This window comes from Vanessa cardui, chromosome 23 (genome assembly GCF_905220365.1).
Source record: "Vanessa cardui chromosome 23, ilVanCard2.1, whole genome shotgun sequence".
In the NCBI taxonomy this organism is placed as follows: domain Eukaryota; kingdom Metazoa; phylum Arthropoda; class Insecta; order Lepidoptera; family Nymphalidae; genus Vanessa; species Vanessa cardui.
In genome coordinates, this window is record NC_061145.1 from 10,417,521 (window position 1) to 10,445,378 (window position 27,858).

At 32.5% G+C, this 27,858-nt stretch overlaps 4 protein-coding genes across 4 annotated transcripts in view; 2 read left to right on the forward strand and 2 right to left on the reverse strand.

Annotated features, from left to right (window-relative positions):
• Positions 1 to 716: 716 nt before the first annotated feature.
• LOC124539697 (succinate dehydrogenase [ubiquinone] iron-sulfur subunit, mitochondrial-like) lies at positions 717 to 2,392 on the reverse strand. The gene has a single exon (XM_047117026.1). It carries the CDS (start codon positions 2,183 to 2,185, stop codon positions 1,337 to 1,339), a length of 849 nt encoding a protein of 282 aa, XP_046972982.1. The 5' UTR covers positions 2,186 to 2,392; the 3' UTR covers positions 717 to 1,336.
• A 295-nt stretch (positions 2,393 to 2,687) lies between these two features.
• On the forward strand, positions 2,688 to 4,405 carry LOC124539645 (myb-like protein X; the record flags this gene model as incomplete). Its single annotated transcript, XM_047116946.1, has 1 exon — positions 2,688 to 4,405. A coding segment is annotated over one exon (1,581 nt), but the record flags the coding sequence as incomplete, so codon positions are not given.
• Positions 4,406 to 4,512: 107 nt separating this feature from the next.
• On the reverse strand, positions 4,513 to 5,156 carry LOC124539698 (28S ribosomal protein S18c, mitochondrial). Its single transcript, XM_047117027.1, has 2 exons — positions 5,039 to 5,156; positions 4,513 to 4,958 (listed from the first exon to the last, which is right to left on the reverse strand). Exons 1-2 carry the CDS (start codon positions 5,073 to 5,075, stop codon positions 4,582 to 4,584), a joined length of 414 nt encoding a protein of 137 aa, XP_046972983.1. The 5' UTR covers positions 5,076 to 5,156; the 3' UTR covers positions 4,513 to 4,581.
• A 3,132-nt stretch (positions 5,157 to 8,288) lies between these two features.
• The window catches only part of LOC124539724 (ABC transporter G family member 23), a 102,284-nt gene continuing 82,714 nt past the window's right edge, over positions 8,289 to 27,858 (forward strand). Inside the window, exon 1 of the mRNA XM_047117065.1 lies at positions 8,289 to 8,540. The gene's annotated coding sequence lies outside the window, so the exon portion shown is untranslated. The remainder of the gene's footprint in view (positions 8,541 to 27,858) is intronic.

Consider the following 27,858-nt stretch of genomic DNA (forward strand, 5'->3'; position numbering starts at 1 on the left):
CTAAAGAAAAAAGTCAATTTGAAACTCATTGAATAATTATCGTTTTTAATATTCGTATCCTGTAAACAAAGAAATATTAAATATATTATAAACATTGATTTAACATAGATACGTTTATGCTACTTTTGGCTTTATTTTACATACCTTAGTTGTGGGCACAATTTTAATCCATACAATTTGTAATTTTAAGATAGATGTCATAATAGGTAGTAACACACTAAAAAATATACCTAGTAATGTAAGAAATATAATCAACGAAAAATTGTTTGATTCTATTTAAATTAAGAACTTAAACGTTTCTAGCAGTTGTTATTTCACAATTTTATGTAATACGTATAAATTAAAAACTTTCCGTTCCACTTATGTATATGCTCATTATGTCATTAAAATAGCATCTATTCTACGTAATTTTATCCGATACACATTTAAAAATAAACAAACAATTTAATTCCACCTACAATTTGATTACAGAGTAAATTAATATCACATTGAAACAAAGATATATTTCGTTTGTATTTTGCTTCTAAATGAGTCTTAGTGTTGATTTCCTAATTTGCATTCATTTAGATATTTTTATTTATTACATTAGCAGCCCATTTCTTAAAAACGAGTTTCGTAAGTGACTTGAAGGTCATCATACAATTACTAATATATTTATATACCCAGTGTAGGCACAGACTTTACTGTGTTCAGGTTAATAGCAAAGAAAAAACTCCTGCAGAAAAAATAAATGTTTATTTAACAAAATTCAAAATAATACAATGTAACTTCATACATTTATACACCTAATGAGATGAAAAATAAATAATGACAATAATTTACGCTTGAAAGATGTTAAATAAATGACATTGTGGGGACGTTCCAAACTAACATTAATCAACCTCATTTTGCAATTAAAATGTGTATAAAATGTATGTTACATGATTACTTTATAGATTGATATAATACTTTCGATAATTTCACTAATATACACAATCATCTAAAACTTGTTATAATGTTTATTTATATAAATTAAGGTCAAGTAAAGGGTCAGTTTTGTTTAAAGATTTCCTTTCATTTTTCTTTTAAAATAAAGGGTATCTTTGTAAAATTCTACGTACTTAAGTACCGAGTCAAATATCGTGAAATCATTTTTAGTGTTGCTTTAAAGAGATTATGATTTCATTTGTATCTTTGTTTAAGTGATTTTATTACATTTATTTCATATCAAAGTATCTTCTTAATTATTGTATTGTTTAACTATCAAATTGTACTTTTCTTAAAGTCAAATTATTGTCAACTAATAAATTAATATATTGGCAAAAACTTAAAAAAAAATTAACTACAGCCATAATTATTAGTTGTGTGCAGTTTGCTTCTCTAAACCTGCCGGGTCCATGATGGGGTCTTGCTTCTTGACAATACCTGACAGCAGTGTTTTAATTTGAGCAATAGCTCGGCCAGGATTAAGACCTTTGGGACATGTCCTAGTGCAGTTCATGATTGTATGGCAACGGTACACAGAGTAGGTATCTTTCAGTTTCGATAAACGTTTAGCTGTAGCCTCGTCACGAGAATCAATGATCCATCTGTAAGCCTGCATCAGTACTGCAGGACCCAAATACTTGTCACCATTCCACCAGTAAGACGGGCAACTGGTTGAGCAACACGCACAAAGTACACACTCATACAAACCATCAAGTTTAGCTCTGTCTTCTACATCCTGAAGTAGCTGTGTCTCCGCACCTTTAACTGCTTCCTTGTCGCGCTGCAGCCAAGGCTCTATGGATTGGTATTGGCGATAGAAGTTAGTAAGATCGGGCACGAGATCTTTTACTACGTACATATGCGGCAAGGGGTAGATCTTTGAAGGCTTTGAGAGGTTTTGATCGATATGACTGATGCAAGCGAGGGTATTGATACCGTCGATGTTCATCGCGCACGAGCCGCAGACACCTTCGCGACAAGATCTTCTGAAGGTAAGGGTTGGGTCCACTTCATTTTTTATTTTCAACAGAGCATCAAGCACCATGGGCGCGCAATCGTCTAGATCGACTTCGAAGTTTTGGGTGTGCGGCTTCTTGTCTGGCTCGTCGGGATTCCAACGATATATTGCAAAGGTCTTTACTCTTTTTCCGAGGGCCGATGACGTTGCGAAGGTACGCAACTGCCCAAAAGTACCAGCAGTTAATCGCAATAGTGGCATTATGTAATGTTTTTATTTATATTATCACAATAAAAATCTTTAACTCCTCGTTAACGAGAAGTTAGTGCAATAGATTATTTACACTTAGATTCTAAATTAATTTTAAGGTCTAATCGTGGAGCGTGTCGAAATCGAAAGCGCGTTTTTTTTTCTCGAAATAATTTGTTTTTTGATTGGTTCGATTATCAATGTCCATGTGACATAGACAATGGTATTGACATCTACAATTTTTAATTTTCATATAAAGAAATATTGACATGAGTAAAAATGATTAAACTAAATTCAGATAACTTATGATAATAAAATAATCTATAAAGTTCTTTGTGAATTACACATACATTTTATTGATAATTGTTTGTTTAATTTTTAATCTTTACATTTTACAAAAGGATTGAAATCAAATTAAAAAATATATTTAATAAGACTCTTTTATTTATTTTATTATACATGATAGTATGATTTGTAAGTATAATATATTTTGAAATGTTATTGAGAATGATTTTTCGAACGCAAAAATTGGCGGGAACTTTTATATTTTAACTTGACAGCTGCGACAAAAATTGCTATTGTTTACAAAATAATATTGAAACTGAATAATATTGAGAAATACAGGTTAGAAATGATAAACATATCATCAAAACAAAAAAATATCAAAAGCGAATCACCTAAGACTCCTGGTGGTATCAGTAAATCTTTACTGACCCCTTGTCGAAGGGTCGGACTTTCTCGTAATTGGAGAAAAAGTGGTCCTTCGCCTTTTATCTCTCCTTTATCAGGTACAGAAAGTAGTGTTGAAGCAAAACAAGAAAAAAGTACAAAAAAGAGAAAATTTCTTGCAGAAGAGGAAGAGGTCTCTCAGGATATTAATGTGGAATGTATAGAAGCTGGTACGTCCTGTAATACACCACGGGCCAATGTTATTAACAGAAGTCGTAATATTTTACCGAGAAAAAAGTCTAAAACTTTATTACTAGCCAAAGAATGTGATGAGGAAAATGAAAAGGTTGCTCAAATATCTGCAATAAACAATGATGAAACAACTGATTCTACAAAACTCGAAGTAAATCCAGATTCTCCCAAAAATATAACAACCAATGATGAAAGAGTTGATTCTACAAAATTTGATGTAAATACAGATTGTCCCAAAAATATAAAGGTATCAAAACTGTCTAGAGCAACTTCTAAAAATAAATCAAAGATACTTAATTGTGAAAGTAACGACACCGAGGCTGCAGTAGAAAAAAGTAATAGGCGAAATACTATAGCAGAATGTAAGCAGAAGAGCCCAGATAATTTAGCTAAAGAATGTTTTGTTGTTATTCAAAAGAAACTATTTAAATCTTCTATTGATAAAATAGATACTTGTGATAAATTGAAACCAGCTCAAAATAGCTGTATAACACAAGTTTTATTTGATTCTGATTCGGACGACACTCCTTTGATCAATTCAAATAAAGAACAAAACCAATCTTCAATACAGAAAAATGATGATGATGATGAATTTCAAGAAAATAAAAAGCCAATAAAAAAATTGCAACACAAAACCACATCAACAACTGAATTGAAAACTAATAGTAATGTCAAGCCAAAGCCTAAAACAACTAAGAAAAAAACTAAATCCAAGGAGGTAGAATATCATGTACAGTCATCACAATACTCAAATGATTTTGATGATGATGATTTCGTAAGTGATAAGAGAACAATACTAATTAAAAAGTCATATGATAAGATAGCAAAACCTTCTAAATCAAAGTCAACTGGTTCAATAACACAAAAAGATATTGACGAATTAAAAGCGAGGATAGAAATGAAGAAAAATATGCTCTTAGCAAAAGCAATGACCAATGAAACAGATGAATTAAGAAGCTTGATTAAAAAATGGCAAAAGGGATGTCAGAATGCTTTAACAGAGCTTCTTGAATTAATGAAAACTAAAATGCCTGATCGTCAGAATATGGACACCTCGGAGATTTTACAATTATTAAAAATTCCACCAGACCTAGTTGGTTATGATTCAGAAAATGATATCTTCAACACTCCTGATGATGCCAACATTGTTTTATCTGGATTTAGTTTAAAATAATTTAGTATTATTTATTAATTTAATTAATTTCTCTTACTACTCAAGGAAAACAGTTTCTGTTTCTACATTTTGTACTTAACAATATTAAAAGATATAATTTTATAGTTTTAATAAATTTTGAACTAAAAATTTCAAATGGAGGATGTACTTTGGCATTATGAAGGCAGTTCTGTATTATATTATATTTAGTTAATTAAAAAAGCTATTAATAAAGGAAATTACAATACAATAAAAAATCACCTTAATGTGTTCAATTTATATTTTACAATGTTTTACATGATAGTAACCTACACTACTTAAATCTATGGTTAATTTAGAATCTGTGTGAGCGAATTGGATTTTCTGGGTCGAATAACTTTGGATCCTTGAGGAAAGTTTTATCTTTATAATAATAGGGCATGTAACCACAATTCTGTGCTTTCCTGATTTCTGCTTCAACTAATGTCTGTTTTGTTTTACACAAGCCAGTTATGTGTCTGCCGTAGATTCTTCCTGTGTAGGGACTTTGAAATTGAGATAAAAGGCGATAATTTTTATAATCTGGAACTATATTCAATTTGCAAAGAATGCATTGAACTTTTTCTTTTTTAAACGGATTTTCGATTTCGACTGGTGCATCGTCGTCTTCAGCCACTGGAGCAGTCGACGATGGTCGTATCGTTGATACGATTGCCCGATGTGTTGTTAAGACTAAAACAAAAATATTCTCTTAGTTTAATATCCAAGTAATTTTAGTATGCGGACATTAGGGAAAAGAAAATTTAACTTACAGACATTACGTAATATAAAACTTTTAAGAAGTGCCATTATTTTGTTAATTATTTTTATTTAATAACGAGAGAAGATCAACATAACCTAAAATCTAATAATCAAATCGAAATGACATTTTTGAATCTTGAAAATTGACAAGTTACGTCAAACTGTTTCCGTACGAAATTTATAGCTTAATATTTTATATATAAATTATGAAATTTAAGAATATCGTAAATATATTGTAATAGACACTGAGATACCGGCAGAGAAAGTTAGAAATGTATAAGATACCGCATAAATTATTATTTCTACCTGCTTATATTTTGGTAAATTTTCATATTGATATCTGGAAATCCACAACAGTGCGATTTTTTATGGTATTTTTAACCATTTCGTAGCACCAGCTTTCGTCGACTTTTCCAGTCGGTTTTTCCGAACCAATACACTTGGGAACCTTCAAAAAGAGCCTACTAATTTCTTAAAGACTGGCAACGCAACTACTGTTGTTTCATCGGAGTTGTTGCAAGGCGTCCATGGGCGCCAATGATATTCTAATAAAGAGATATGTTATATCCATACTAAACAACAGAAAAAAGTGTGCCGCGCCGGGGACCGTTTATTTTAGTCTATTTTTACATTTCGTTAAAAGTAAAAAGGATAGCTTGATAAAAACAATAAGTAAAAGGGATAACTAGATGTTTTAATTACGCAAAACGTATTACTACGTAAAACGTCTGAAGGCAAACGTCCCAATTAGGACGTTTTCTAGTCTTCACTTTTTGCGCGTTAATAACATATCTGTTTACTACAACATAATTGATGGGCGCGGTCAATCACTTCCCACCGAGTAACTCCTGTTCGTTTGTCACCTATGCCATAATATACGAGTATGTATAAAAGAGCCCTTATTTGTATAATTTCGGTTCGGACACTTTTTCAATTAGATATATATTCAGTTTACCTCTAAAAGCCCATAAGAGTAATGTAAATAAAGAAAGGTTATTTAGAAAAAAATTAGTAAAGCTCAAACACAAATTGATGAGTCGAGATGGCCCAGTGGTTAGAACGCGTGCATCTTAACCGATATTTGCGGGTTCAAACCCAGGCAAGCACCGCTGTTTCATGTGCTTAATTTGTCTTATAATTCATCTCGTGCTCAGCGGTGAAGGAAAACATCGTGAGGAAACCTGCATGTGACAAATTTCATTAAAATTATGCCACATGTGTATTCCAGCAACCCGCATTGAAACAGCGTGGTGGAATATGTTCCAAACCTTCTCCTCAAAGGGAGAGGAGGCCTTTAGCTCCCAGCAGTGGGAATTTACAGAGTGTTGTTGTAAAAACAAATTTGCCAAAATGGAGCAATCTATACTTACTTCTTTACATTTTGTTACTGTTCTGTTTGATTAGTAAACATAAAATAAAAAAAAATAGCAATCATCATTTGCTGAAATTAAGTATATTTTTATTAACAGGAGAAAAGTATTTAATATGAAAAACAGGAAATTCAAATATGTTATTATTATTATTTACATAAAAAAACTATACTGTTTTTTTATGTAAATAATATACGGTATATTAACGGTATATACGGATATTATACGGTAAATGTTTTACACAATAGTTAAAATTAGATTAAATTTTCTTATATTGTAACTCATTATGACTAGGACTTGGTGGTAGGGCTTTGTGCAAGCTCGTCTGGGTAGGTACCACCCACTCATCAGTAATTCTACCGTCAAATAACAGTACTCAGTATTGTTGTGTTCCGGTTTGAAGGGTGAGCGAGCCGGTGTAACTACAGGCACAAGGGACATGACATCTTAGTTCCCAAGGTTGGTGGCACATTGACAATGTAAGGAATTATAATATTTCTTACAGCGTCATTGTCTATGGGTAACGGTGACCACTTATCACCATCAGGTGGCCCATATGCTCTTCCGCCAAACTATATCATAAAAAAAGGACTATAAAAAACAAAATAATATACATTAAAAAAGTAATTTAAAATTTAATTTGCAAATCAAAATTAGACGATTTTTAAAAACACAACATTTTTAGGAAGATAGATTTCGTAGTTATCATGATCTGTCGATTACTTTCCTTTTAATTTATTAAAAGAGCTTGTAGTAATGTAGTCGAACACTCAATGTACAGACTCTCGTTGACTGTGTTCGAAATTCCGTACTCCACTAAACCATCTAAGTATTATTATTGAATAATTATATTTAATTCCTTCGAAGTAATTGCAGTTTTTTTAATATTATCAGTATATCGCTCCTAGTTCCCTTTATGATATATGGTATCATACTCATTACTAGACTCCAATTAGGCCAGGTAATTTATATTATTTATATCAGACTGATAAATATGAAGAGAAAATTATGGTCACTATATTTTAGGTTACTCGGCATCTTTTTCGCACATATATATAAGGTTAACATAGGTATATTATAAAATCAATCTTTCTAACACTGTCTATGTGCATAGGCACCGCACTAACCTTGCTTTGCTTCATGTTAATTATTATGTTTTAAAAATTAGGCTTTCGCGTATGTATCCCTTGATGTAAGTTTTTATAAATATGGATGAAAAAAAAAATAGAACAATAACATAAAAAGTATGCAAGACTAATTAATCATAATGTACTTCTCAACAATATTATAAGTTGCTATTAGTTGTCAAATTGAGGAATTTGCTACCTTTCATTAAAAAAAATATATATCAGTATATTTTAGCGATTATTAAATTGTTGTTCATATTTTATTTAAATATGATATATATGGTTATGTAAAACTTAAATATATATGAAGCTAGCTTCTTAATATTAATCTCGCTTAATAGTTTTTTTTATCATAGCGTTTACGTTTTTATCTGTATTGAAGCAGCATTTAATCATTTGTGTTTGTAAGAAAAATATTACCTGTTTTTGTAGTCAATGGACTTTTAAATAAATAAATCATCTGGTTTAACGTTAGTTATGTAGTTAGATAATATTTTACGTAAGCCAAGCTACAATAATGATGTTAAAATTACCAAGTCATTAACTGATATGTATGCATTAAGTACCTACAAGTTTATTTACTTACATTGCGAAAATCAGCATCCAGAAACATTACGACATGTCCATTCTGAGTGATGTTTGTTAATATGGCTATTACGCCGCCGTTTTGAAACGAACGTCTCGTACTGCGGAAATGCAACCCGGTCCGTCGTGTTTTCCTCCGATCGGCTTGCCCTGACTAGCAAATGCTTGTAAACAAGAAATCGACTGAGACGCAACGCCTCACAGCCGGCACAGCCACAGTCCGATCCGTACGTGGCGAACCGCATTCTTTATTTGAAATTTTTATTTCTTTTTTTTTTTTTTAATTTCTTATTGACTTTAACTTACAAAGGTATCGGTGTTTACGCGCGAAAATTCGCGCCATTTTATGTGGCAGTGACGTTTTTTTTAGTGTCTGTGATAACAGTTATTTTTGTGACTTTTCTTTAAATCGGATCATAATAAAAATTGCGGTGAGTACATTTCTAATTATCAAAACGGATATTGGAATAAGGAAGCGCTTACGGTAAATGCGAATTAAATGGCCACTGATTTTATTACGCAAGTTTCCGTGTACGTATAGTAAATTTTATATAATCTGTCATTGTGAAATATGGGAACGATCGGTTTTGAAAGTTTCGTCGTGTGGACGGGAAAAGTAAAAGTTTTCGTTGTGTTGTGACGAAAATGCCATCGTTTTGAGGTAATGTCGCGTTTGGTGCGCAGGCGCCGTAAGAAATCAAGGTTGGTAGGAGAAAGTGGCCCAGGTGCATGAATGAGGGAACGCGCGCCTCCGAGATGACGCGCTATACTGATTAAATAAAATACTACTTTATACATTTGTCTTTCGCTATCTATAGACATACTGCCATCGTTCTTATACTAAAAAGCCTACTTTACAAAATTTTATTTTAAACGTAACGGTTTCAATATTCGAGTAAGAGAAATACATAAGTAGGTCTAACTGTTATTGATAAACAAGCTTACTTAGCATTCCAATTTCAAACGTTAAATATTTTTTATTGGTCATAAATACGTCATAGTTTTAAGTATGGCTTTAAAATTATTTTATTGTCTGTGTAATCAGTAATTATTGTTTACATAGGTATTTTTGTATCTATATTTTAGTACAGCCTAATATATGAATATGATTATTTAGCTACTATAATCTGTATTTTTTCTGTTTTAGCTATAATTATGGTGTTACAAAATTAGGTAAACATATTTTAATGTTAATGTTTATGTAATATCGTCAAACGGTGACTATGTTGCGTTTTGTAATAGCATATAAAATTAATAAATTATGTTAATAAAATTTGGTTTTTTATACATTTCGAAACGAAATTTTTTTACGCAATTAGGAGTTTGATATAGTATAGAGTATTGATCAAAATTTATGCTTATTTAAAAGTTACGCCACTTATTTGAAGTATATAATTATTATATTTGTATATAATGTGCAGTCGGTACCTAAACCCAAAAACGTGTACCCTTGGCATTATAAACAAAAAAAAATGTTACTTTTCATCACATCTGCAATAATAATATGTACTCACACGATATCAGTGCGAAGAAGTATTCTTTTAGGCGAACTCATAACTCACGATTTGATCGTGATATATTATCTATATATGAAACATAGACTGTTAAAGTCACTTTTTTTAACATTTGTCCAGTGAAATACGACGTGACTTCTTACAGAATACTACTGCTGGAATGTAAAATAATACTGTTTGGAAAACAACCGGGATAGGAATCAGTGTGTTTAATTTCAAACATTATAATTTTTTAGACACAAATTTAAATTTTTTTTTTTTAGGGCAATTCCATATCATAATCTGTTTTCAATATGCAGTACACAAAACTAACTAAGCTTTAACATACACGTATGTTAGGTAGTCTCCTTAGTATATTATTATATAATAAATTGCTATTTAATATACTGTACTCTATTAGGGCTTTGTCAGCATTCCCAGTGTGGTATTTTCCATACTGAGTCAGAGCCTTTTCACGTCTCAAGGAATATCTTGTTTACAATTTATCTTATTTTTTAAACAACCAAAAACAATGTGATTTAGTAATAAACTAAAATGTGGCAATGTTACACATACACAAATACACATACACACAGAAAAAGAAACACTAACACAGAAGTAAACTTATAATTGTTATCACCCTGCGTCCCACTACTGGATAACGACTCTTTACTCTTATTATAATTATATTCAGTAAGTTTAGCTTAATCCAACTGAAGTGTAAAGATTTGCAAATTCCATGTAATTTATCGTAAAAGGAAAATATTATATTCCCTAAGAGATAGATGCCTATATGACATCGCAACCTTTATTAGTAGATATTTTTAAAGTTTACAATAATTATGCATATACATAATATATACAATTGTAATTTTTTTGCTGAATTTCACCTTCAGACATCTCGTCAAAATTCGAAGTTTCACCCGCACCACCTTAATATCTGAAAATCCAAAATAGCACGATTCCGTTTTCTGCCTCGCACAACTATTCTGTGAAACCAGCTTTCGCCGACGGTTTTTCCGAACCGATACGACATGGGAACCTTTAAGAAAAGAGCGTACTTTTTCCTTAAAGGCCGGCAACGGCAACAAACCGTCTGGTGTTGCAGATGTCTATAGGCGGTGCTATTCTTCCACTTTCCATCAGGTGAGCCTCCCGCTCGTTTGCCACATAAAAAAAGTAAATATTTTTGAGTCGTCACGTTACAAACCTGTCTTGTAAGTTTAATGTGAAGATGCTACTGGCTCGGAATGTGGATTATTCCGAATACTATTAATAAATTTTGTATCTATTTTAAACTTTTGAATGCCACTCAATTTTAATGTTATGCGGGATCAATAACGGCACTTATGTTTTTATGGTCAATATGTTCTTGTACAGACAATTATTGTCAATAAGGTATAAATTTATGTATGTTTATAATTAATAATAATAAAAACATACATTTGAAACCTTGGTCCAAAGTTTACGATATAAAATAAATATAAAAAATATAACAGAAGGACACTTGTTAGGTTCTTAAGATAGACAAAGTGTTATTGTTATTTAAAAATTTTTTTAATTGAATAATAAAGCATTACAAGGCAAAAGCACTAAAATTATTGGGCATATCCAAAAATATTTCAAACAAAAGCTTCAGTGCAACTGACTGTATTGCTTTATGGGAGTAGCTTAAGATACGTGTGGAACAACTCAAATTCTTCAGATTGGTGAATGAATGAATATATCACTTTTATAATGTGAAAGTCGGAATGATCCTGACCTTTAGTTACAGATGTGCTCATTCTCAGCACTCGCGTGCTGTGAATTAACAAAAATACCGTCCCATCAGTCGTGATTAGCGATTTAAAAACTAGAAATTACTCACTACTTTTGAGCGCGTATTTGGAATCGTAACTGCGGGAATATTAGCAATAAATTAAAATTTATACATTTACATAATGTTTTACTTAGTGGCAGGGCTTTGTGCAAATCTGTCGGAGTAGTCAACTCAATATACTTATATAAATATACTATGATCAAGTTGCGTTTGAAAATGAGTGAGCCAGTGTAACTTGAGGCTTAAGGGATATAACATCTAAGTTCCCAAGGTTGATCGCGCATTGGCTATGTAAAGAATGGTAAAAAGCTAATATTTATGAGCAATGATGACTTACTGGGTGGCCAATTTGTCAGTCCACTTACCTACGCAATTTAAAAATATATATTATTTTTATAGATAGTTTACTATCTGTGCCCGTGACTTCAAGCGCGTTTGAATAAAATATACTGTTGTAGCTTAAGTTACTCTTTATGCATTATCTGTCTGCCAGAGCAAGCCCCAATCGCTTTAGTCGTTCCTAAGAAGCTATTAAGAAACTACAAAACCCACGCTGCCTAAAACAAAAACCACAGCACCCAAAATTATCTAAACCAAGGGCGCGGATTACATCATATGGTTTTTGTGGTACAATTTATTCGGAAACTCTTGGACAATTACAAATGTGACCGTGAACAGTAATTTTGGTGAAATCCAATTTTAACTAACGTTACATTTTTACCTCATTGAATTTAGTTAATGATAATAATAATGGTATCTTGCTTGCTTATCTAGTTTTAATGAGTTATTTTTGTCCAATGCTGAAGTATCCGAACATTCATAAGTTGTATAACACGAATCAACAATTATGCATCACTGGTACTTAATAACTTTACTCAACATGGAGTCTCTTCCTCGTTGAAGTCATTCTTATCTTTAACCCCTTGACATCAGTCACCACCTTGTGTAGTTGATAGATTTGTTTCAATTCATTTCATTTCCGGCAACGCACCTGCTAGCCCCCTGGTGTTGCAGATGTCCATGGGCGGTGGTAGTCACATTCCATCAGGTGAGCCTCCTGCACGTTTGCCATCTATTCCATAAAAAAAAATAATTCTAAAACGCAACTTTTTTTACTTTTAAATACTTAGTGGTATGGTTTTGTGCAAGTCCACCCCCTCATCAGATACTCTACCACCAAACAGCAGTACTCAGTATTGTTTTGTACCGGTTTGAATAGTGAGTGAGCCAGTGTAACTACAGGGACATAACATCTTATTTCCCAAGTTTGGCGCATTGTTGATGTAAGGAATGGTTAATATTTCTTAAATTGTCTATAGGAGATGGTTATTTTCTCGTCCGCCCACGTATGTTATACAAAAACTTTATAGTCATTGAAAAAACTTACGTGCGTAGTAATGGACGAGAACGTGAGCATCCACACGGACGTGCGGGCAGCTCGGCTGGACTGCTTCCTACATCGTATTAATTTCGTTTGTTCTGAAATAGCCTTTCACACACACACACACACACTCACACATATACACACACACACACACACTGTATATGAACAGACAAAACATATCTTAATATTATTGCGGATTACGGTTAGTTATACATTTTCCTTTCTGTATTAGTTGACGAATCATTTTTATGTTTTTAGTATGTATTCGCGGAGACAATCTGGTAAGGGTAAGATATTGAACTCCGTGATTACAATTTTACAATAATTAAAATAAAAATTAGGATAATTAAATACCCGTCTAAATTTATATGATACATTTTCGTTCTTGCAAACCTTTTCCTACAAAGTTGTTAATTTTTTGTTTTGTTAAAAACTGTTTTCTCTCTTTCTGTCTTCAAATATTTTATAAACGAAACATAGTTGAAATAATCCCATTCAAAAATTATATTTTCAAAACCAGTTTATTGGAGGTAAGACTTTATGCAAGTCTGTTTATTTAGGTACTATGTGTTGTGGTTCTTTTCGAAGTGAGAGTGAGCCCGTATAACTATTGGCAAAAAGAATTTAACACCTAAATAAAAGCAAGCCAAAGGTGATGTTGTAGACAGTGTATGGAATGGTTTATATTATTTGCAGCGCCAATGTCTATGAGCGCTAGTGACTTACTGTTTATTGGCACATATTCCCGTCTACCAATATTATGAATAAAAAAAGAGATGGCGTTTTCTGACGTCACGCGGGTGTCACGTCCGATGCCCAAAACGAAGATAGCCCATTGTATTCACATGAATGAAGGCGTGGAAATTATAAAAAAGAGAAAGTGTTAGAATTGACACTCGTGTGCAACACACTCAAACTACGTTTCAAAATGTTTAAATAAAAGAAAGAAGATGTTTCCTTTTTAGCCAATAACGATGATGAAAATAAGAAGGCCATGAATTTTTGTGTGTGTTTTAATGCACTGTAAAGCGCCTAATTTCTAAATGTTTTTAACAAAGAGTATTTGTTATAATAATTACACTTGATAATGATACTTACCCAAAAATTTAAAAACGTCAGTGAACGACAAACTTTCCTTTCATAAATTGAAATATTTGTACAAAAAAATTATGTATGTAGTTTACAATCCGATCGCCAAAATTATTTAAAATATGTCTGACGTCATCTTTCTAAAATGAGTTGAAATATATATATTAGTTATTATGTAAGTTGTAATTCAAAAACTAAGTTTCAATAACTTTCATATTAATCAGGTTAGTACTTTCGTAAATGCGATAAAATCAAACGAAACTTATCTCAGTAATAAAATATCAACTATCGAAAGACAGTTGTATTCATTTGAAAGAAACTTCATATATCGTTCTTTTGTATATGGCAGTCGTCACCATTGTCATAGACAATGACGCTGTAAGAAATATTAACTATTCCTTACATCGTCAATGTGCCACCAACCTTAGGAACTAATATGTTATGTCCCTTGTGCCTGTAGTTACACTGTACATTACACTTTAGACCGGAACACAACAACACAACACAACTTAGTACTGTTATTTGGCGGAAGAATATCTGATGAGTGGGTGGTACCTACCCAGGCGGGCTAGCACAAAGCCCTACCACCAAGTAAGTTTTAGTTTCACAAAAATACATACAGTAACTCTAACGTTCCAATCAATCTCTTTAGTGATACCATAATGGAACAAGAAGGGAAATCTTCTCATAATTATCATGTATTACAATATGCAAAAGTGACTAACAAATATCATATCCGAGGAACAATGTTAAGAGCCGGTGCCGCTGTGGAAAAAGCTGAATAAAAAAAGAGGATCTAAATATTCGTGTATTATATCAAATTACTTTTTTTTTCCATTTGCTGTCGAAACGCTTGGCCCTTGGAGTAGTGGTGCAAAGAGCTTCATAAAAAGTATAACACCTCGCCTCATTGCCTCCACTGGTGACAGGAGGGCAGGTTCGTTTTTTGCCCAGAGGATCGGAATTGCGATTCAACGGGGAAATGCTAGCATTCTTCCCACCATTCCACGCGGTCAAGATTTATACAGTAACTACTTTTAGTTCATATTTGTATATATTTAAGCATTTAATGTTATCAATTCTTATGTTATTAAGTGACTAACTAAATATTTCAAAGTTGGAATATGACATATATATTTATGAAAAAAAAGCATTATCTCTTTTTCGTGTCTTCTCCATCCTACGTGACATTGGCGAAGTAATCTGTGCCCTATCGGCACAGCTAAAAGCCATTAAACTAATAACTGAATTGACTTAAAGTGTTACGCTATTTTGATCCGCATGAAAATTTTATTCTTATTTGTATTACCTAACTGAGGTTTGCTTTACTATAATCAATCTGATTCGATTATGTTTATATAAAAGGCCTCCTCTTCCATTAAGGACAGGATTTGGAACATGCAGGTTTCCTCACGATGTTGTCTTTCACCGCCGAGCACGAGATGAATTATAAACACAAATTAAGCACATATATATAGTGGTGTTTGCCTGGGTTTGAACCCGAAAACATCGGTTAAGATTCGTTCTAACCACTGGGCCATCCCAACTCATGTAGATATATTTTATCTATTTCATTTTTACGTTAAATTTTAATGATTGTGTTATTATTATCAGTGGAAATTTAGCTGATGTGAGTGAGCTGTGTGTCTATTATTATTATTATTATATTATATGTCATTGTATTGTTGTCCCAAAATGAAATAATATATCATTTTTTGATACGATTTGTAAAGGTTTTACTTATTTTTTAATTGAAAATGTGTTGTATTTTATTTTTCTCAAACGGGCAACACCGGGACCTTATTTTAAATAGTAGCAATAGCCCCAAATTAATTAAGGAATTATTAATATTCCTATTTATTCCTCATTTTAAGCTTAGCACTCTTCCTAGGAGTGAGAACGACAATGACTCAAGGAGTTAGGATCGGTGTTGCTATTGACGCTTTGAAACTTTAAAATATAAACATAATCTTTTTATTTTTTAGAATACCTAGAATTTGAATGTGGAAGACCTAACTGTTGTCTTAAATTTTTGCGATTATTACACATAGAAATAAAACTAGTTATAACGGATTTGAATCGCTTATATTAATTTTTTTTTCATTTTATTTTAATATTTTTGACATCCCAATAATTAATATACGCGATTCAAATCCGTTATAACTAGTTTTATTTCAAAAACCTAACTGATCGAAGGCGAACCTTGTGAACTGGGAAGCAGGAACAATCTTGAAGAAGTTCGATGCCTTAACAATTTATAATAACTTTATATTATAAATTGGCTTGTCGGAATAATTAAGCGTTATATAAAACAATGCAGAAAGCAATATAAATGTGCCATTGACCATTAGCGAGAAAGAGACGCGGCGATGACTGACTTAACTCATGGAATTTAATCCTGAGTCATCAATTGTTACAATAATTACGATGAAATCGTTCTGCCTATTGTAATAAGCGGAAATTTTTGTATAATTCTTTTATTGAATTAGCACGAAATATAGATTAAAAAGCAGGTATTATATAGGATATAATTGTAGCAAGCTTATAAATAATATTTGTATAGAATATAATTGTGGCAAGCATATATAAGTAAATAATTGTTTTTTTTTTTCGTACAGGTAGGTGGTCTGTCAAATGGGCCATTTAAGTGCCCATAAAATTGGTAATTCGATAAATGATATTCATTTTAAATATGACCCATGTGTCATTAACCTTAAGAACTACGATGTTGAATCTTCTGCCGGTATACCCTTACTCACCCTCTCAGTTAGATTATAAATGATGCTTGGGAGGTACAAATAATGAATATTTAATATGTTAAAATTAATTTTACTTTCTTACTTATTTTAATATTTAAACAAGATTTTAATACAGCGAAAACATTTTTTAAAACATGAATATAATGGTGATAAATAATTCTTTTTTTTTTTAAATATAAAGATTGTAATTCTTTTCCTTGCTATTCATCCAAGCTTATAAAAGAAGTTTTAGTTATTAATAATTAATATATATAATATACCTATGCACATATATAATATGAAGTATTTTATTAACTTAGTACAATAAATCTTCAGTTTTAGAATAGATTTTGTAACAATATTAATGGATGTTATTTTAACTGTATTGATAAAATGTAATCTTATTGTTTACATTACCTTGGATTTAGTACTGTGAATGTAAAAGTAGTTTTTTCTTCTCACGATTAAATCCTTGACTTTTTTAATTACTTTCTGAGAGTATTGTTTCGTTAACATTTATTTTTATGGTAGGTATAGGTTGGCGGACGAGCATATAGGCCACCTGATGGTAAGTGGTCACCATCACCCATAGACAATGACGCTGTAAGAAATATTAACTATTCCTTACATCGTCAATGGGCCACCAACCTTGGGAACTAAGATGCTATGTCCCTTGTGACTGTAGTTACACTGGCTCACTCACCCTTCAAACCGGAACACAACAATACTGCGTACTGTTATTTGGCGGAAGAATAACTGATGAGTGGGTGGCCTACCTACCTACCCAGACGGGCTAGCGCAAAGCAGTACCAACAAGTAAATTTTTATCCGTCAAATCGCTTCGTAAAATGTTTGCATACAAAGTTAATGGGATACGACATCGATCGTGAAGTCAAAATATAACTATGGCCTTCAAAAGCTCGTGAAAAAAAAAATGCATAAAAATTTACTTTGTACGTAATATAGGTTTAAATAAAAAAATACTAGGTTTTAACGCGTGTATTATACCGCTTATAATATGCGCGATTATTATGCGATCGGTTTTGAGAGTCGCACCTGTCGTTGTCACGATCTGACGTCTGGACGAGTTTCAATCATCTACCCCCACCACACTTTACCCTCTCTAGCTACTACGAGAGATTTAACCACGAAAAATTTATAAAATTGTACTTAAACGAAGCATACTATCCGACACCCCATTATACCTACTTCAGGGGTAAAATGAAAACAGTAGCCTACGTCCTTCCTAGGACTCAAACTATATTCATACCAAATTTCATCTTCACCAGTTCAACGGACTATAAATAGATAACAGACAGTTACTTTTGCATTTATAATAATCGTATAGATAGTGATGTAAACACACTAAACCAACACAATCGATTGCTTCATTTACCAGATAATTTATTCGATTCACTAATATTTAATAAATTTTTAAATTTGATTCAATTTCAGACCATTAAGGTTTTATAGATATAAGGTATAAATTAAGGTCTAAGTTACTATCTTTGGAACGGCCATATCACTTCCCGACAATCTATATTAATATTATAAATGTGAAAGTAACTCAAAAGAGTCGAGATGGCCCAGTGGTTAGAACGCGTGCATCTTAACCGATGATTGCGGGTTCAAACCCAGGCAAGCACCACTGATTCGTGTGCTTAATTTGTCTTTATAATTCATCTCGTCACCGCTGATGAGGGAAAACATCGTGAGGAAACCTGCATGTGACAAATTTCATAGAAATTCTGCCACATGCGTATTCCACCAACACGCATTGGAACAGCATGGTGGAATATGTTCCAGCAGTGGGAATTTACAGGCTGTTGTTGTTGTTGTTGTTTGAAAGTAACTCTGTCTGTCGCTCTTTCATGACCAAACCGCTGAACCGAATTTGATGACATTTGGTGTGAAGTAAACTTGAACTCTAAGAAAGGGCATAGGCTACTTTTTGTCTAACACATGACAACCAAAACCCTAAATCACGAGCGAAGCCGCATGTTATACTAGCTTAAGATATTTTTTTGCGGCGAATTAGGAAGTTATTCTTACGGTATGTTCTATTGTATGTACTGTTATCATCCGTAGTAAACACTTCGGTATCCGATTAAGGCATCCGTTTCGTGACAAGTGTGGACGGATCGTAAGCAATGCAATAACACCGTTACACTCTCATAACGAATTATCACGCGTAACATCGAACACTTATGATTTGCTGATCAAAACACCATGCTAGGTAATCTTTTAAATATTTAGAGTTAATATAAAAAAAGAAACTGTCTACATTTACATAACAACACAATTATCTTGTATTCTTTCACCCTAAGGGGGTAATTTTGTCTTTAAATTTATATGGGAAGTCTACTCGCCCAAACGAAAATCGTTTTTTCCAAATCGGTTGCAAATTGACGGAGTTCTGATATAATAAACACTGAGCTGGGAACCGCCTCGGTTCGGTCTAATTTTAAGATAACTATTTGGTCATAACACTGAATTATTTAAAACTGAAATTCATTGGTGTTTGACTTGGTTTGAACCCGTTTCGAGTCAGTGAAAATCCTTCCATTCACATTATATAAATTCCTGAACGATATCTTCATCATCATCATCTTTTCAGTCTAGTGTTGTCAGAGTTTTTATCACTTTATATATTATTGCAAAAACTATGATTAACAAAGATGTAACTTTTATTGGAAGTTTCTCAAAACCTCCGTAAAATTAACTGCATTGCCTACCCATTAAAATCGAGTAATACAACGTTTTAATTAAAAATAAACAACAATAAATGAAAAAGAAATTTCCAAAGAAACCATATCATCTCAACAGTTAGAAATTTTCGTTTTGTTTGAGAGTGAAAGTGCAACTTTGTTATGTATATTCAAATTAATTGCGTGTAAACGGATCGTAATGATTTATTCGATATTATTTTTTTAAGTAATAACGAATCTTATTTCGTTACACATAGAAGTTAAATTAACAAAGTTTCATTGAACGCCTTAAAAGGCTTCTTACATTAACCGAATGTTACGATAGAAAGTTTTGGTGTGTCTTTTAATAAGGGTGCTATAATAGCCATACTTGTAGATATCATAGCAATTGCTTCTGTATTTAACTACTTAATTTCTTAGGTTTTCTGTTTTCGGTAGAACCTACTTTCCAAACCGGTGGTAACTTTACATTTCATTAAATATTGTAACATAACGATCAAAAGTGCTTTTGCGAGACAATTTGAATATAGAACATCATTATTTTTTTAGACGAGTAATATACATGTTAAGAAATTATTTATCTGTATTTTTATCCTATAGTATGAAGTTTAAAGTTATTCCATAAGATATACAAGTTTATATATGCATTTTTATGTGCTTACACTCTTTCATCAGATATTATATCGCTGTATATAAGTAAGTAGTTTTTATGTTGTGCATGTTTGTCTGGTGAAATGTCATTTACAATTGGAATGGCTTTTATTTTTTTTATTAAATTCGCAGATAAGCGTGTATTAAATAAATTTCGCCCTTAACTTTATTACTTCAAAATCCAAGCATAGCGTGTTTTCTCCATATTAATTAATTATATACTTATATACGTTTGTCTTAATAATTCGTAATAGCTTGAATTTTAAAGGACGTTCGAAATTTAAACAGACTATGAAACTATTCCCGTTCTCACAGTCAAAAAATAAACACGATTTAAAAAATATGTTTTATATATGGTTTCATTAATTATTATAAAATATAATATTTCGAAAGTGATTAAGTAATTTTAAAAATAAATAGGTATTACTAATATTTCCCATTACTTAACAAAACAAAATGGCAACACTCAACAACTAACACATTAGAGGCGTGTTTCTCAATTTTTTTGGTAAATAAACCAGCGGAATTCCACTTGTCCCAGTTCGAGTCCGGTCGGAGACTGGTTTTGTTATGTAACACATTGACCGCTCCTTTCACTGCGGATCCTTTTCTGTTCATAACTCGCTGTTTGACAGCTTTTTTTTTTAAATTATCTTCATGACTAAGGAAGTACTCATCAGGTAATGAGGTTATACTAAAAAGTATTTATAATTTTGATTTTATTATTAAGAAGATTGAAGCCAAAACATTGAGTAGAGGAATAAGTAAAGATTAACTTTAAAATGAGAATTCGAATAACAGTTACCTCTACATTTGAATGATTTATGAGCCGAGATGGCCCAGTGGTTAGAACACGTGCATCTTAACCGATGATTTCGGGTTCAAACCCAGGCAAGCACCACTATGTATGTGTTTAATTTGTGTTTATAAAATCATCTCATGCTCGGCGTTGAAGGAAAACATCGTGAGGAAACCTGCATGTGTCTAATTTCATTGAAATTCTGCCACATGTACATTTCACCAACCCGCATTGGAATAGCGTGGTGGAATGTGTTCCAAGCTCTCTCCTTAATGGGAGAGGAGGCCATTAGCCCAGCAGTGGGAATTTTACAGGCTGTTACTTTACTTACTTTACTGCGTTTAAAGAAAACGTAATACAGATGTGACGGACTAGTACGTGTTGACTGTCACTTTTTTTTTTAATAAATCAAGTCATGATAATTCTCACACATGGAATAATAACAATACTAAGTTATAATTAAATATGTGTAAATAAAAAAATAGTTATAATACAAATGATTGCGTACAATGATGGCAAAAATAGGTAGCTAGCAGCATTTCTCCGTGGAATTGCAATTTTATAATCTTAGTTACTTGTCTTAGTATACTATATATTGTCTTAGTATATTTTCTTGGTGGTAGGGCTTTGTGCAAGCCCGCCTGGGTAGGTACCACTCAGTCATCAGATATTCTACCGCCAAACAACAGTACACAGTATTGTTGTGTTCCGGTTTGAAGGGTGAGTGAGCCAATGTAACTACAGGCACAAGGGACATATCATCTTAGTTCCTAAGGTTGGTGGCATATTGACGATGTAAGGAATAGTTAATATTTAATTTATTTATTTACTTACTGCGTCATTGTCTATGGGTGATGGTGACCACTTTCCATCAGATCGCCCATATGCTCGTCCGCCAACCAATACCATAAAAAAAATATAAATCGGTTTCATAAAATTTGAACTAAGGAACTCATCTAGTACATTTATTACTTTTACATCAGTATACTATCGAATATTCTTGAAAAATAAAATCATCCGTGATCTATTGACCGAAATTAATTACCTGTGTATATATTGCTGTCATTATTGTCATTCACATCACTTTCTGACGTTCTACGATGGAATTCTTCGTCTATTTTGTACTTATAAACAATACCTTGGTCAGTGTGACTTTAAAATGTAATACACATGAATCTTTGTTACTCAAAGTCAAACTCAAATTCCTTTATTCTTTGTAGAAGCATTATACTTACTTATTGATGTTCAAATACTAATAAAACACTATACAATCATCATCACCAATAGGCCATGTTCGTCCACCGCCTGACATAGTAAATAATAAATAAATATGAGACACAATCACATACATTACTCTGATCCCAATGTAAGTAGCTGAAGCACTTGTGTTATGGAAATCAGAAGTAACGACGGTACCACAAACACTCAGACCCAAGACAAAATAGAAAACTAATGGTAATCTACATCGACTCGGCCGGGAATCGAACCCGGGACCTCAGAGTGGCGTACCCACGAAAACCGGTGTACACACCACTCGACCATGGAGGTTGTCTAGTATATTTATAGTTCTCTCCAATTGCACGCCACTGTGATCGTTCTTTCACTATAAAATAAAATTATATAATAAAACACTACCACCCTGACCTGAGAAAAACAGGTGAAAGAAAATCAGCGGGACTTTTTTTTGTCAAATTAAATACATATTGAATATGAATAGAAATAGCCAGGAGGCGATCGTTTCATTTCCAAGATGTGCTATCAATCATATACTCACTAATTGTATAGTAACCTTTCGAACTTTTTTAATGAATCTATTAACTTTAAATAATGTAGTGAATGCTAATTGAGACCTGTGGCTTTGTTGTGTTTTAGGGATTGGTTGTCAGGTGTTAGGTGTACAAAAATAGAGTATGTCCTTCCTTGAAGCTCACAATTGCGTCATACATTTCTACTAATTTAAATTTGGTTGAAACAGCAACAAATATACAGAGTTACTTTCGCATGTATAATATTAATATATCACTACATATTGTAAAACAAAGTCCTCCGACTGTGTCTGTCTGTATGTTCGTTATAAACTCGACAGATGGATTAATGCGGAAGGTTGGGGTATATAATTTATTACGGTTTTTGTGTAAATAAGTTGAAATAGTACGACAAATTTTATACATGTTGGAAAAAAGCAACAAAAATATTAAAAAATAAAAGGTAAAAATATAAAAAAGCTTATGTCCACCCGCGCGAAGCTATGACGGGTTGTTAGTATATTTATATGATAAGGTATACAGCTATTAATCATCAGATTGCCCATCTGAATATCTTAAAATATGTTCATATACGGAACTCATCGGAGAAGGTGATTCGATAATTGTTTACATGACATTTTGAACTGTAATTTAAGCGTGCATTTATATCCGAAACAAATATGGAAGGCTGTAATAAAAGTGATTACGTTTCAAGGAATACCATATAATTATTATTTTAACTTTATTTTATAGTCATGTTCTTTGCACATGACAGACACAGGATAATGGTGTGCTCGGCCCCACATTCCTCAATACTGTCCTTTTCCGCCTGAAATAACGTGTATCACCACATGTTTCCACCGTCTATCCAGGCACCAGGTACCAGGTAGTGTCATAACAAAGCCTTACGTCGTATGAGATTAAGACGTAGACAATTTTAGTAGTAGTTTGTGTACAATATTTTCTTGTAAAAAAGTAGCATGGCCGAAACGAAATGGCCCAGTGGTTAGAACGCGAACATCTTAACCGAATGCTTAATTTGTGTTTTTCCTCAAAGGGAGAGGAGTCCTTTGCCCATTATTGGGGAATTTACGGGCTGTTTATATTTAATTTATTATGTAAAAAAAAGTAACATTAAAGGTGACATTGCAAGCAATAATTTCCTTATTGATGTAGCAGTATCACTCACGGTGCTTCGAAGTTCGATTTCCAGTTCGAGCCTCCTTTCGGTACAGATCTTATACGACGTAAGTCATAATTAAGTAACCGAGTGCCGCACCTTTGTACCTGTTATGGCCGATCATTACAAGTTTTCCTTTATTTCGTAAGAACACCAATTACTTTAATTATTTTGACCTCTCCTCGTACATCATGTATTTTTAATTTATTGGTCATATATCATGTGTAGCTATTGAAATAAAATGAATGAAATGAAACGTAATTTATTCATAATATAAGCAAAAAATAATCAATGCATAAATTTACTAGATACTTAGTTATACTACTCGTAGTGAGTCAAATAAAATGATCTCGTGTTTCTGGGAAACTATGGATTGGAGGCCCTGGAGCACGAGAGAAGCAGAGGTCGTAATTATTGTTCTATAAATTTATTTCAGTATTTTCATTACTCTCAATCAGTTTTGTCAATAAATCATTAATAAATAATGTTCATAATCCATTTTTACACTAATGAACCTTGTAATACATTTTAGAGAATCATCAATTCGAATCATATTTTAACCCAGCTACCTCTTTTACATATCATAATCGAGAGTTTTTATAAAGGAAATTGTTGGGCTTCTCATCAGAATGAGAGTGTTGGAAGTTAGTGTTTTATAAATTTCGCATGAATAAAGCCGCAGGCTCATCTGGTATCATATATAGATATTACAAATATAGAGTTAGTACCTGTACCTTATTTTAACACTGATATAAATTTAAATTATTGGTTAGTATAAAATATACTGTTGGCATAAACAAGCAACATCTGCGCCAAGTCATACAACTTCCCTTTAAAAAAAAGGGCGGGAGTTTTTCGGCTGACACATTAGATCGCGATGATTATTATTACGGTGTAATGTGATTATTGATGGTTATTTGTGTTGTAGACTAAATGTTTTTTTTTTTGGTAGATTGATTGTTATTGTAAATTAAAGATAATTGTTTTAGAGATTAATCTACTTCCCACTCCTGGTTCCAAAAATACATATAATATATATAGTATAAAATTATTTGACAGTAGAATTTGTATTACGAATCGCATGTTTATTACGCTTATTTAATAAAGTGAATACAATGTTTAGAAGCCTCTTCGAGGAACATATTGATTCATTGGTGAGAGACAATATGACAAAAGAAATTTCTAACACACGGCTGTTTGCGCATACGATTGCGCAATATTAATAAAAATGATGAGAAACAGCGCTTCCAGTGTTAGATAACCAAGAGACAAAGGCGTTCCATAACTCTATTATTTATCGATGTAAGATGGGTTTGTACGCTAGTACTTTCCATTGAAAGTATAATTATGTGTATATATAAGTCGTTATGACGCGGATCGGATATTTGGGTAATTGATAGTACAATGACATCCATAACGAAATAGTTTTTTTTTACAATTGGTCTATAAAGTGACAAGTACTGGCAATTAATAATTGTTGTTTTTAAAATTGGAATGATTTTAATAACTTTTAAACATTTATACTCTACATCTGTTAATGTAATATAAACTATTTTATTTTAAAAATGCCGGTCACATTTTAGCCCGCCTCTAATTCCTCAATCAGATAGACTAGGCGCGAAAACCTCTTTAGAGATCGTTTCTGACAGATATATATTTAAAAATATTTTATCCATTGGTTATCTGTATTAGGACGGGATAATAAAATGATCGGTAAAGACTCTTCATTTGTATTTACGATTCATCTCGTGCTAAAGGAAAACATAGTAAGGAGACCTGACTGTTTTGGATGAATGCAGCTTGAATATCCAATCATTCATACTGAAAAAAGAAATACAAAAAAAATTGAATGATTATCCACCATTCATACATTTTTGATTTGATTAGAATTCGTGATAATGTTCAAATGAAACATTAAATCGTAACGTTTGGAATTTGTTCAAATTGCACATTTATTTAATTGTACAGCAACCAGCGTATAACGCAATTTGTCCGTCCGCACGTTTCTAATAGGATGTTGCTTTGTTAATACGATATCCCGTGAAACATCGGATACTTATCGAAAGTAAAAGTAGTTTGCTTGTAATGAGCACGTGTCTACGCTGATATATTATTTATAAATAAATTGACAATCAAGACATGTTTTAATATTACAAAAACAATACAATAATATACTTTTTTTATGGTATAAGTTGGTGGACGAGCATATGGGCCACCTGATGGTAAGTGGTCAGCATCACCCATAGACAATGACGCTGTAAGAAATATTAACTATTCCTTACATCGTCAATCATCGTCAACCTTGGGAACTAAGATGTTATGTCCTTTGTGCCGCTTACACTGGCTCACTCACCCTTCAAACCAGAACACAACAATACTGAGTACTGTTATTTGGTGGTAGAATAACTGATGAGTGGGTGGTGCCTACCCAGACGGGCTTGCACAAAGCCCTACCACCACTCTACGGTGAAGGAAAATTCCATGATTCGTTACTATATAACTTACATTGTCTCATACAGTTTGTTATAGTTTATATATCTATTTATTTTATCTTCTAAATTATTATTATTTTATGGGCTATTTTCCCTATAATATTCAAGGCGCCATAAATTCCTGGATACGCCACGAAGGAAACGAGAGTCTCGTACAATAAGTATAGAATGATTCAGGCAATATTTAATAGTATTTTGGATTAAGCGAACTCCATTGGAATTCAGTAGCGTTTTGTCTCTCAAACTTTCTCCATATAATACTCACTAACCGAAAAATACCAATTATATCGTTAAACTCAAACTTACATAATCTCTAGTAATGTAGAGTTTAATTTAAGCTATCACGCTATAATAGACAATGCAATAGACCTTAAAAAGTACTGAGTATAATGAGAACTGAGTATTAAAACATAATTTAATTTTGAATAAACTCGTCCAAATATTGTTTTTCGTGTCAGTATTTATAGACATCAACGCGCTCAAGGCTGCTAACGATTTAATCACCTAAATTTTCGAGGGATAAAACCACAAACATGTTTCCGACGACGAAGCGAAGCGGAAACGTCCTTGATGCAGAATCATCTGTAAAGCTGCGGCCACACCTACGCAACAAAAATATTACTCTACAGCACGTTAATTGTAAATCTGTAAAAGGCCTGTAAAATGCTCTGTAATTTAGACTCTATTTTAAATGAGATTATGTGACGTTATGTCTTTGTATTTTTGCATCTAACAATACCTTGTCAAACTAGCATTTACGCAAAACAATACTTACATACGAAGCGTAATTTTATATTTGAAACAGTTGTTCATTTTTATTTTAACATGCGTTTCTAATCCAACTCTAGTTCAAAGGGGGTCAAACGCATGCCTCGAAGGATAAATTTATTTGTTCCGTTAGAAACCGGTTTAAGGTGTTCACCGATATGTACTCGCCGACTATCAAATAAGATTGGATTTCGAATCGTTTATTGATTTTTTTGTAAACGATAACATTCTTAAAAAAAATTGTAGAGAACAAATTATTTTATTTATTTATCTATTCATTTATGAGTCTCCAACAAAGGATACACACTGATAACACATTCAAAATAAAACGGTATAGGGGTCACACAACTTATGTGCTCCTTCAATTATAGGAGACCACAGTATGCATAGCAAAAAGTATTTTTAAACAGAAAGAAATTTCATCACATATAAATATGTGTACATTCCAATGACGGGAGGAGCACAATTAAACCATCTTTAGTGTTGCATAATCCAGGAGATTTACTAATAGTTCTGCTGTGTTATGCAAGAAAGTAGGTTTGCATTAATAAGACTTTATTCGTAAAACATTAGTCCACGTTTTTACTTCCAAAGTTCTACAGACATTTTGGTCGACATTCGAAACGTAATTTTCCACGAATCCACGTTGAATACCAAGGAGTATTAATACTTCGACCAGACATATCAATTCATTCACAGCTGTTTATTTTACTTAATTCAAGGATGCCTCGAAATTGATTAGAGATGAGAGTGTTTTTGAAAATCAACGTGAAGCCGTCAAATGATGGTGGTGATCAGAAAAATAAGAAAAAAATATTATAAATAATTTTAAAAATATTTGCTTTTAAAAAATCTTTAGATATTGACATCCTGTGACGGTCGA

What these genes read in the sequence shown, in the direction of transcription:
- LOC124539697 (XM_047117026.1), bottom strand. Translation starts at nt 2,185, where the DNA reads ATGCCACTATTGCGATTAACTGCTGGTACTTTTGGGCAGTTGCGTACC.
- LOC124539698 (XM_047117027.1), bottom strand. Translation starts at nt 5,075, where the DNA reads ATGGCACTTCTTAAAAGTTTTATATTACGTAATGTCT. An exon ending in TTTTATATTACGTAATGTCT is followed by an intron (nt 4,959 to 5,038) that starts GTAAGTTAAATT and finishes TTTTTGTTTTAG; the next exon opens with TCTTAACAACACATCGGGCA.